The 12,663-nt window shown below is 37.5% G+C and overlaps 2 protein-coding genes across 2 annotated transcripts; both read left to right on the forward strand.

The window, feature by feature from the left end:
- The first annotated feature begins 237 nt into the window (after positions 1-237).
- On the forward strand, positions 238-3,271 carry LOC120337900 (putative alpha-ketoglutarate-dependent hypophosphite dioxygenase). The gene is made up of 7 exons (XM_078117420.1): positions 238-821; positions 1,075-1,193; positions 1,472-1,597; positions 1,983-2,135; positions 2,253-2,468; positions 2,639-2,818; positions 3,028-3,271. Exons 1-7 carry the CDS (start codon positions 797-799, stop codon positions 3,079-3,081), a joined length of 873 nt encoding a protein of 290 aa, XP_077973546.1. The 5' UTR covers positions 238-796; the 3' UTR covers positions 3,082-3,271.
- Positions 3,272-10,560: 7,289 nt separating this feature from the next.
- On the forward strand, positions 10,561-12,348 carry LOC144428279 (uncharacterized). The gene has a single exon (XM_078117284.1). It carries the CDS (start codon positions 10,618-10,620, stop codon positions 11,776-11,778), a length of 1,161 nt encoding a protein of 386 aa, XP_077973410.1. The 5' UTR covers positions 10,561-10,617; the 3' UTR covers positions 11,779-12,348.
- Positions 12,349-12,663: the final 315 nt, after the last annotated feature.

Here is a 12,663-nt window from a genome sequence, read left to right on the forward strand (position 1 = left end):
ATGAAAAACCAATTGAAGATATCATTATACAATACTATTAAATCTCAAAAAGTTAGTTGAACTTCGGAAAAATGCACCATGTTATCCAGAAAAATACAGAAAGACAGACTCAACTGCTTCAGCACAGCTTGAACTGGTTTATGGATATAATGCAAACCAGATATTTATACATACACTGCTAATATAGTCAACTGCCTTCAAATGAAACACATTGCCATAATAAATCATGAACACTATGATTGTTGTACCTGCCACCGATATGAAATCTGGGGGCTTAGATTCGGCTCGTCAAATCATAGGTAGATAAATAGTGGAAGTTTGACATCTGAACATTTAAAAAATATATTTAAATTATTATCTAGTTTTACAAAACAAATGTCGTTTAATCATTAACCAAACCGAACGTTGAAACAAAGGGTATAAGACTACCGAACTGGGCGAAAAACAAAGGCAATAGCAACGTAAAGTTCCCCCTGCCGCATTTGACAATTACTTCTACATCCTTAGTCCGCAATATAACATATATATACTTTACTGACTTTAATCTGAAGCTGTTGGAGAAACGTGAAACTGTCTGAGACTTTTTGTTGACCATGCCTAGCATGAACGCATTTTAACTTGGTCAATATTCCATAGCATGACATGCTATGACAACATGATTCGGTTGTTTGCACTATGGGCTTGCAATTTTCTGACGTGCCGCATTTGTTTCTGAACAGTGAAATGATATAATTTGTTCAATGTCTTCTGCTCCGATAAAGTTCAGTTTTAACCTTTATTTTGCAGAGTGAATTGTATGAATAGCATCACGATACTGAAAGGTAAAGCATATCTCAAGCTAAATTTTCCCTCGGCGAAATGAACAGAATTTTGAGGTCTAAGACCTACTGATATAGGTTACCGATTTCATTGGCAGTTTTGATCTTGGGAGTCATGCGACATTTAAATGTGGGAAAGTGGAGGTCGAAAATTTGTGGATTAGATATATATAATGTAGGTTATTAACGAAAGGCCATAACCGTAATGATGGTTCTCTTAGACTTCTCAATCCTTAAGTATCTTACGCAATAACAGAAATAGTGAATATGGTGAGAACCACTGTCAATTGGGAAAACTCACTATCTCCAGAAGAATGGTTGAAGACACGAAACACGTCAGATTGGAAAACAAAATTTGAAGAAGAAGGATATATGGTATGCTCTAGTATCAAAGCAGAATATTCGAATTTATTTTGTAGATAAAACCATACGGAATTGCTTCATACTTGGTACAACACCGATCCGAGTTATCAATGGAATGCGTATATCGCGGCATTGAAAAAAGCAGCCAGTTAAAAATTCCCAGTTCACGGACATGGTCGATGGATGAATCAATTTAAACACATTACATATCGAATTGTAATCGCGTAGTCATCGACAATATTAAATACAGTGTAAACGTTATAGATCTTCATATTCGTATATGTTTCCAGAAAATCAAAGATATTCTTAATAATGTGGAACTGGAAACATACCGGAATATTTATGATCAACTTTTATCGGGAGAAATCGATGCCGCTACTCATCGACACGATCTTGGTAATCACTTAGATCGAAAGGTAAAGTTAGATTTTCGACTTTAGTGCAAGTAGTATGAGAAAGCTTTCAGCGGTGTGATAATAGGCATACCTTATAGAGCGCGAATACATATTTGCGGTATTTAAATATATATAGCTTAGGTCGATTTATATTCTAACATACTTAGCTATCTTTATTGTAATTTTCTTAAAACTTTGATGATAAAATTTATATTGACCTTGTTGAGTGCTGGACCCACTCATGCAGAGAGTTGTCCCGATTTTCTGTAGCGTTATTTTCAACCAAATTTAAAATTTCCCACCTGCGGCATCATCGCAAATATACCGCCAAACTGTAGCTACCTCACATGCAATATAAAGTTTTATTTATTTAATACAAACAGTGATTAATGAAAAATTATTCTAGGTGAAGAACACAGAAAACATTTGTCAGATAATGTGGCCGTCACTCTTTGTAGAAAACCTTCTGCAGGGACCTTATCATAGGAGAGCAATCAAGTGCGCGCAAGTGATTTTTGGAGAAGATATGGAGTTTGATTTTGATATGATGATTTCAAAGGTAGGTTGTATAATATCGAGAATAAGATTAGTTTCACACTCACAATTACATCGAGTCTTTTTGTAGAGCATTACTTAAAATTAATTTGTGAATGAATGAACATTTTCTCCATTTCAGGCCCCACACACAGACACCATAATGCCGTGGCACCAAGATGAGTCATACTGGCCAAATCTTCCTGACAAACGAGCAATATCTTTTTGGTTATCGTTGGATAATGCTACTGAAGACAACGGATGTATGCAGTTTGTCCCTGGTTCACATAAGAAGCCACTCCGTTCACATCAACCAGTCCAATTAGGACATCATACTCTGAGTTGCGATGCCAACGAGGTTTTCTTTATTCTAAAACTAAACTTATGACCACATACTACGAAATCTTCGGAATAATTCTATTTAATACAATTAATTTGCGTTGACACTAAATACTTGAGTGTAGTATATATTTTGTTATAACCTCGGTGACTGGATTTAACGTAAATGTTTATATTTACGCCACCCAGGATGAATTTGTAGCTGTACCGTTACCACCCGGAAGCTGTACGCTCCATCACGGAAGGACTATTCATTATACAAGGGGAAATTCCACATCGCACCCAAGAAGAGCAATGACAGTGGTAGTAAGACCACGGGAAATGGTAAAGCTAGAAAGAGAAAGTGGGTTTGATCACGGCAAAAGTCAGGTTAGTTCGCCTCCTTCATTTCAGTGAACAATAAAGCAAGTGGAGTCTTAATGCCATGCGTTGTTCGCTAATGGATAAACAGAAATAGTTTTATCATGATTGTACCAACGATACTGAACCATAACCCATATTTTTCTTTGAATGAAGATAGACTGACAATTTCTTTATCTCCTATTTAACTATTCGTATAAAAAAATGATATCTTACAGGGTGTTGGAAAAATACTGGGCGTTGGACAAGGACATGAGCACGGCAAGTCTTGACTCCAAAAGACTGATTGCATACTCTCCACTCTCGATAATATATCACTTCGATACCTTCTCCGTTGATTTTATCATATATTTTCTGTTTGCCACAATATATAATTACGTGCAATAATAGTTTTGATTATCATGATACAAAAATGTTGTAATTTGATCTTTTTGTGCGAGCATTGAATTTAAGAGATCCTGTCATTGCTGATATATACATTGATTATTTTATTATATTTGCACACAAAACGTGTTCGTACGGCGAAAGCGGATAGAGGTGCTAGCGAATATTATTACATTGAATAATATATAAATAATTAAGATTTTAACTTGAAAAGGCCCGTTGATCTTACTATGCTCCATATCATTTGTCACTTACTCTGAACGTAGTCCCAAACAAACCAGTGATGTATTACATTTTAGGTATCAAATGTATTAGATAGATAAATGTGCCTTGAAGCGCAAGGAAGAGTGGCATCTCTTATTGCGTACAACCGGTACCACAGCAAACACCAACCAGTCACTGTTGTCATCGTCAGTCACACTTGAAACAAGGGTTTATTTTTTTGTATTGAAATACGCCTCACATCGGTGTGATGCTATACGGCAAACTGGTGTAGCTGTAGGCTAATTTGTCAACTGCACACACTGTAGAAATAATAATTTGAAAAATATAAGAAAAAAAAATCAAATTTAAAGTTTAAACAGATATATATTGCTCTCTTCAGTTTTGTGATGAAAATCCCTTGGGTTTCATATCAGACATATGATTAGTTTTATCAACTTTACATCTAATTCTAAATACCATTCGTTTAGTAATTATACACATCGCTTTCTTATTTCCTACCGGATAATATTTAGAACGTTGAAAAAAAAATATCTCTAGATTTTATAGCTAACATCTAGACTCCAAATTTTACATCTAGATCTCAAACAAAACATCTGGATCTAGTTATAAAACATGTAAAGTGGCAGCGCTGGAAACCACGTGTTCCAGAATAAGCACGATAGGTTAGCTTCGTTGTGTTTGATTTTAGTGGGAAATACGTCTATCGCGATTTCATAGGAAATTATCAGGACAATCTCCATCGAAAATATGGCTATCGTTGGCCAATAACTCAACAGAAAAACCCGCCAATAACTCTGAACTAAATATTTGTGACACAATTTTTGCAAAATGTGAAAATGATCTTTGATACTTGTTGCAGGTCTTATGATACCTCGCGATGCATTTATTTAATTATGGTTTACTCCCACAGGTCAATAACTAATGCGTCATCACAAATCAGACAAGCCGCGCTGTCGATTTGAATACGTGTATCGCAAGTCTGGTTATAACGAGTTGCTGATATTTATATTCAACCAAAATGCCGTTGGTCAGTATAATACATGCTGAAAGATGTTTATAAGCAATATACTTAATTTTCAAGTTCAAACTCCAAATCCATGTGATTTGAACGCATCTGTTATGATATGAGGTGCGTGTAGTGTACCGAAAGTGAAATCATGTTGTGCCACACAATACTTTTAAATATTTCCAACTTTGGTTACATTTGAAATGCCGTTTAAACGATATCAACTTAGTTGTTTCGAATTTATATAACAACTGTCATATCAATTTTTCACATATCAAGAGTTCTACGACAAACAATTAATCTTCCACTAAATTATCCCAAATTAAGTTCGGACCAGACTTAAAACAACATAGCAAAGTCGCACCGCGTCGTGATAACCTGAGTGATTTGGAATTAGCTTACAGAATATTGCAAACAAATTGTACTTTACTTACCAACATTTTGTCTCAAATAAAACCATTCTACAGCGAGAATTTATAAATGCGCGTCTTTAGTCTCAGAAATTAATTCTATTCAAAATTTAATAATGGATAATACTGTTAAATTGAAGTTGATTTACCAATTTTTTTAACGCTTTATAGACGAAAGTTTCCAAGATTTGCACCGGCGTTTGAGACTTTGTTTAGCTTAATTTCAATCAATCTGGGCTATTCCAAGTGACACTACAGGACAATTTCAGAAATTTTGCATGTTGTTAAATTCGATATATTTTCCCATTTTCAGCTACATGTTTTGTTTCATTGTCCAATCAGTTGCTTGCACAAAAGTTACACCCAACCTTACTTAGTTAACCTTACTTACTTAGATAAAAAAAAATATAGTAAAATATAGCGTGACACTACAGGACGGCAAATCCACCATGCACTAACAGTACGTTGTGTTGTGCTGTAAATTTTTGCGATGGTACTGTAGGAGCCCATAATATTTTCTGGTGCAGTAGCTGAACTACCCCTCTATGTGTTGCTCAAGTTACTTAATGTAACACTGAAAATCCATTCCAATAATGTGCATATTGTATGTGACACTACAGGACATTTTTCCACTTCGGAATAGCGGCCTCCATCATCTCCTAAAATTCTGGTAATAAATCGTTAAATGGGTGAAAAAATGTCCTACAGCACTGCAAACATTTAAACTTTATTAACTTAAATCCAGTGCGTCAATTCCATATGAAATAACTGTACCACACAATCAAACACTTTGTGTCAGGAATCACCACAAAATATGTCAATTATACCAAAATTTCTACATTTCAGGCCATTTTTTTATAAACCATCAAAAACCTGGGTGAAATCCTAAATTGTTCGATGAAATGAATGCAGTCCAATAAAATTCCAATGTCTTTTGATATCAAAAATGAAAATAAATTACTTTCACTACACTTTTTAAAAGTTTTATGGAATTTAACTTTTGCCTGGAATGGCCCATCTAAGCAGTACGGTGCAGTATACAGATATACATCGTGTTGCGTTGAGCAATAAGTTAACAATTTTTTAGTTTGTTGGTAAAAATGATGTTTATATAACGAGAGAATTCAACTTCTAATGATGAGAACGAGAGTTAGTATAATTTTGGTGAGAATCAAATGTGTATGAAATGATCATCACCTCGCGCTTTCGTCATTTTTAGGTTTAGTACTTGAGTCGGTTTTTAAATGTGGTACCTCATTCAGAAGAGGTATTTTTTGTATTCGGAATACGTTATACATATATAGATTCTTGATATATTTGGCTAATTTGTAAACACTTTCAAGAATAAGACAGTATGCATTAATACTGTGTTATCAAATTTTATCAATGAATTCGTTGTGATTAATGCGACCCCTTGTCCGGGGATTTGAAATGTATTAAATTAAGCACAGGTGCAACAAAATTTGAAATCTACCACGAAAATTACCGAGAAGTTTATTAAATGTGTGAAAGTAAATAAGTATAACTGATATTTAAACTTTATACATGAATTACTAAATTTTTAACAATAATTTTGAAATAACCTCGTAAAAGTTGTGTAAATTTATTGTATATTTCATAATGGCGAGTGTACCTGAATCGAGCGATATCAGCGTTGCATGGATTTCCAGTCAATTATAGGACCATCAAGTAGTGCCCATCTGCAATAGATGTTTCAATTACCTATAACCTACATATATGACTTACCTAAGAATATCTTTATTTCTTAGAAGTATAGTGAATGGGCTGCAAAAAGTCAGCTGAACCAAAAAATGAGGTAGGCGTCATATTCATATGATAAATATGAGTAACAGAGAAATTATATTTTTTAAGTGGTATTTTAGATTCTGACTCCGCAAAGTTTGTGTCTAATTGACGAGGTCGTAGAGGTGACAGGTTAGTGTTTATTCATTATATTCTATACCAGAGATGAATATGAGATAATTCGAAGCGTGAGTTGTTTAGCTTAAGTTGAGTCTACCCTTAGTGCATGTCCAAATGAGGGAAAACGCAGTAATTCATTATATGTGACAGTTATTTTATGCGATACTTCAGATTGATTTTCTCAATTAATGGAATTTTCATGATCCCCAGTTTTATCGTGTAACGAAATTACACTTCGCCGTTTGCGTGGATAGGCAAATGGAGTGCTTTTTTATTTTTAAAATTTCTTATTATCGAGATCAGAAACCATTCAACGATTATAAGATACAGTGGCGGCGCGTCAATAGGGCCAACCGGGGCAATGCCCCAGTTGTTTTTTTCGGTATAATAAAAAATATTCGAAAAATACCTCAATATCGGTTGCACAAACTGTCTACACTAGCCATATTCTCCCGACATGGTTCATTTTTCGCTCGCAAAGCCTTCGCCGAACGTCGACGGGGCGACGCCGATTTTGCCCCGGTTGCTCATTGTATATCGTATTCTCTCTTTTATCTTCCACTCGCCGCGTTTGTCTCGTTTGTTTTCTGTTTCTTTTACTAAATCATCGGGGCTAGCCCCGAAATTATGACGACACAATGCCGACGTTTCTTACAACAACGTGTTGACATATTCACGCATTCCTTCTCGTTCGTTGGTTGCTTGAAGAGTTGATAGTTTCCTCGCCTTCGTTTTTGTCGCTTGTTTCGCTATTTGAATCAGTTAGAGACCTTTAGTCCATTTGCTTTCGATTTTCCACATTCCTTTTGAGCTCCTCACTTCTTTCCGGCTTCGCATTTCTTAGCCTTAGACCTCATAATGAATAAGGTTGATGCACTACTTCGCACTCCGTTTTCGCAGCTGCCGCTGGAACAAAAATTAGAGGTACAACGTCTTGGGCCTTATCAACCAAAAAATTGTTCACTGGAACAATCCCATGATGGAGGTAAGCGTCGGCGTACATTCTGCGCAGAAACTTGGTATAAAAAACACGAATGGTTGTGTTACAGCGAGGACAAAAATGCACTTTTTTGTTTTTATTGCCTACTTTTTGCTACCGCCCGTGACTCACTGGTGTAAATTTGGTTTTAGAGATCTTAAACATCTTTCCGAGCGTGTCAGGGATCATCAATCTTCTATGGAGCATCTGGACAATGCAGTAAAATACCGAACATTCGGAAATGTTAATATTGCAGCACAGTTGGATGAAGGACGCGCGGTTTCTATTCGTCGGCACAACCAAAACGTCGAGAAAAACCGCCATGTTCTCGGTCGATTGATAGATGTTTTGAAGTTCATTGGTTGTCACGAGCTGTCCCTCCGTGGGCACGATGAACGGGCTGGCTCTTCTAATAGAGGGGTATTTTTGGATATGGTGGAATACACCGCATCCCTAGATACAGTATTGAGAGATCATCTTGATGCCGCAACTGTTTCGAAAGGGACATCTAAGGATATCCAAAATGATTTGCTCGACTCAATGTATAAAATTTATTTACAACATTTGACTCTGGAAATTGAGAATTGCCAGTTCCTTTCGATTCAGTCTGACGAGACAACTGACATCACGTGCGTTTCCCAACTGGCTGTGATTTTTCGGTTTGTGAAAGATGGTAAACCTACCGAGAGATTTCACAGTTTTGTACCAATCGTTGATCGCACGGCTTGCGGGATATCGGCTGTACTGAAAGAAGTGTTACAGCCTTACAACGCGAAGTCAAAATTGATAGCTCAAACTTATGACGGCGCGGCAATCATGAGTGGGTCGAAACATGGTGTTCAAGTTTATATAAAAGAAGATTTTCCTCATGCGCATTTTTTACATTGTTATGCACACCAATTTAACTTCGTTATTGAAAATATGTGTCTTGATACCCCTCTCGTCCGTATATTTTTTGCAAATGTTTCGGGGTTTTCTTCATTTTTTTCCGTTTCGCCGAAACGCTCTGACCTCCTTCGCCAGATATGTAGCCGCCGTCTCCCAGCTTGTGCACCAACACGTTGGAACTTCCAATCACGCTTGGTGCAGGGCGTGTCCGAAATTAGGTCTGAGCTCATTGAGTGTTTCAATGGCATTCAGAGCTCTCCGGTTTGGGACGAACGCTCTGTTCTGTGAGGGAGGCGGCAGGTCTAAAGCGTCTGCTAGAAGATGGTGAGTTTTCATTTTTTCTCGCTTTTTTCTCCACAATATTCTATCACGTGGATGTATTATACGGCGCATTGCAGTCAAGGCTAATGGATGGAGCGTCTGTGCAGTCGTGTATTTCAGACTTCTGCGATGCTGTATCTTGTATCCGGAAAACAATAAAATACGACGACACATGGAGTGCTTCTTTACGCCGCGGGCAAACAACGCAGCGTTTGATTTTGTCTGCAAAGGAATGCTGTGACATTCTGGTGAATCAAATAGGCGATCGTCTGCGCACTGAACACCTTGCCGCGTTCTCTTTGATGAACCCCAAAAATTTTTCAAAATTTGCACGTCAATTTCCCATCCATTTGTTGGCTACTGTCTCCAAATTTTACCCCATGATAAACGTGGGTAAATTGGAAAATGAATTGCGATGTATATACACCAATCAAACTTTTTTGAACATCACATCAACTTGCGCGCTCTATGGGTTCCTCATAGATAACACTCTAGTAACTACCTTTGCGGCGTCTGCAAAATTTCTGGACATCATTTTGACGACGCCTATTTCTTCCGCCGACGCAGAGCGAACATTCAGCACGCTGAAGCGTATTAAAACGTATCTCAGAAACACAATGAAGCAAGATAGATTAAATTCCTTGGCTGTTTTATCCATTCACAGAGACGTTATTTCTGGGATGCATGACTTTAATCAGCGCGTTATTGAGCATTTTGCTTCCAAGAAACCGCGGCGTGTTGCATATATGTTCAAGCAGTAGAAGTCTAGCAGCATATATATCTATGAGTGAGCGACGCATGTCCTTATCTTTGCATTACCTTTCCTTTCTTCATAGTAACGTTTTAAACCTTATTTTAGGTTTTGTCTGCTTTCCCGAAGTTTCTGTTAATATGTCATTGTATTTATCTGGGTAAATATTGCCTTTCCTTTTGAAGGAGGTTTCAAAATAAACTATTTCTATATTTATTAATTCCTTGACTTGGACCGGTTTTAAAGACACTTTCTTATCGTTAAAAATTGTCGCTTTTGCCGATTGGTTGTTACCGATGGAATGGTTTTTATACTCATAAAATGATGGGAGAACTTACAGCGCTCATCCTGTCCCCGTAGATGGGGGTGACTTGGTCCCGCAGTAGCTTGCCCCGGTTGTCAAAATGACCACGCGCCGCCACTGATAAGATAAATACCTTTCTCTGAATGATTCGATGCGCAGATATGTTTTACTGAACGACAGCTCAGGAATATATTCGCATCCACTGGGGAAAGTTATGTGCGAGAGGATTGCTGGACTCCTCACGTCGTAGGGTGGTTCACGTAACCGTTGATGTGTACTGCATCCTCCACCATCATGTCCATGTATCTGGGAGAAATAACTGGCTACTACCATACCCGACATGAACTGGTAACCAGACAAGAAATCGTGGTGTCCCATATGAATAAGCTGTTCTATCGGCTTACCCGCTCCCCCGGGATAAATATGCAAATCCTATCCTATATAGTCCATGGGTTCAATCACTCGAGCTTCGTAACACGTAAAGTAGTTGCAACTTCTTGTGAGATAATGTTGAAGTGTGCTCGAAAATTCGAGAGATCCAGCATAACATTGGCCGCGATTACAATGTTTAATTTATTTTTTCATCTCGTATTCTAAAACAGATTTTTCGATAGATAATGAATACTTCAACCTTTACACTTGTTACCGATAGTGATAATGTGGAACAACGTACTGATCATACAATTTACATCGTTTGTCAAGTTATCAATGGATGTCTAATGGTTGTCACGCTATGGATTTTACTTTGTCTGGTCATGTACGGAGTCAGAACCAAGAAATGGGCGAAGAAGAGCAAAAGATCCGACATGAATGGTGGCATGGTTTACATCGCATCTGTAATTGCCGTAACGGCATCTATTCCAAGATATATTGCGGACCAGATTATATTTAGTGCGGTATATATCAATGGTGCGTTGCGATGGTGTGAAGTTCTTTTGGATATAGGAAACGTCACTTATTTTATGGCGCTATATCCGATATATTTATTTTTGTGGTTTCGACAGAAAGCGCTTTACGGTCACCCAGCAATGAAGAGATTGGCAGGAAAATGTGTAACTGTCTTTGGCTGGGTGACGTTGGTTGTCTTGTCTCTAGCTGCGATAGGAGTGGTATTGATGTCCGTCATTCCTTCCGACTATACTGCTAGTCCAGATGGATGTGTTGTTAATTTATTACATTCTAACGCATCTTACAGCAGTGATGCTCCATATCGATTAAGATACTATTTTCTTGTAGTTTTGCTAATCGTTGCCCAACTTTCTTTGCTCAGTCTTTTCATTTACCCCATGATTCGTAGCAACGCAATACAAAACAGCAGACGATTGTCGCAATGCTCAACAAAACCGTACGTAATTGATAATCAAGACGACAGCGATCGTTTGCCTGCAAGAAGGATCAGCAGATTTCGTTCCTACATGTCAACAATCCGAGATGCGAGTAGAAAAATTTCAACTTCGTCCCTGGGAAAAAAACCAAACACAGTTCAAAAGACTATACGAAGATCAGTGGCATGTGCTTTAATTTCTATGGTTTCTGATGTCCTTGCCATGGCTGTCGTATCATTCGTGATACCTCAAACAGTCCCCCGTTCGCTGAAAAACACCGTGTACGATATAAGTACACTTGTTAGTGTCCTCAGTATTTTAGCCACCTTTAGTAACTATCGTAATATACTGACTGTTTTCTGTCGAAAGTCGTCTTCTGGTGGACCGGAAAACTTGTCACAAAGTGGCGGCGACGGTAGCAGAGTATCTTATATTCAGACCTCGTCAGTATAAAACTTCGATGATATTCAAGAATGTATGTTGGGCTTTTCGATGGATAAAAAACCCGTATCTATTCAAGATGACCGCTGTAACCCGATAGCCAGGTCTATCCAATCGACCAAAAGTTCCGTACGACTCCGGGTTTATAAAAAATTTGAAGTGGGAAAATTTTTTTAAAACGGTAACTTTGCAACTTTGGATTGAGAATATTGCGTTTAGTTTGAAACCTAGACTTCCAATTCATACTCGAGCAGTTGAAATAATTCCGACCCATCTGCACAGGTTTGAAATACGGCTCCGGATCTCAAGCGCTAGCAAAAGTTCCCAACTCCGATTTCACAGCCACGACGGAAGGCTTTTTTACAGACACTTCATCTAAATGCGAATCTGTACCGATACTTCCCCACAGTGTTGCATCTGTAATGATTACTAAAAGACTAAGATGCAATTACGTTATTATTTTGACAATATTTCAGTATGATTTTATGTCGAATAGAAATTTTACGTTTTTCAGATACAAAATTATATGCATTTATTTTGGCCATTATATATATCAAATGCTTTCTATTCTTATAGTTTTATTTTTTCATTAAAATTCCTGTTAAAATATATTGATATTGTCCAAGACCGAATGGTACTGATAGGATTTTCATATTTATCACGGAGGGGTGGAACGCCGGCTTGATCATGTCGGGTATGGTATTAGCCACCAAGTTATATGTTGCAGCAGACGTTTGGACAATTTTTCGCCTATTTTTAGTGTATATTACGCACTGTTACTTCCTGTTATTGTGACAAGAATGTCGACAGAAATTAGTAATATCTTAAAAGATAACTAACTACCTGTTTAAGCAAAATGCAATACGAGAGTTGCTTTTCGCGTCATTGTATTGCAGC

The sequence above is a fragment of the Styela clava genome, chromosome 10, assembly GCF_964204865.1.
Source record: "Styela clava chromosome 10, kaStyClav1.hap1.2, whole genome shotgun sequence".
Taxonomy (NCBI): domain Eukaryota; kingdom Metazoa; phylum Chordata; class Ascidiacea; order Stolidobranchia; family Styelidae; genus Styela; species Styela clava.

Excerpts from the sequence above, each read along its gene's own strand:
- LOC120337900 (XM_078117420.1), top strand. The coding sequence starts at position 797 with ATGAATAGCATCACGATACTGAAAG. Across the intron at positions 1,598-1,982 it reads GTAATCACTTAGATCGAAAG|GTGAAGAACACAGAAAACAT; the intron begins GTAAAGTTAGAT and ends AAATTATTCTAG. Across the intron at positions 2,819-3,027 it reads TTGATCACGGCAAAAGTCAG|GGTGTTGGAAAAATACTGGG; the intron begins GTTAGTTCGCCT and ends GATATCTTACAG.
- LOC144428279 (XM_078117284.1), top strand. The coding sequence starts at position 10,618 with ATGAATACTTCAACCTTTACACTTGTTACCGATAGTGATAATGTGGAA.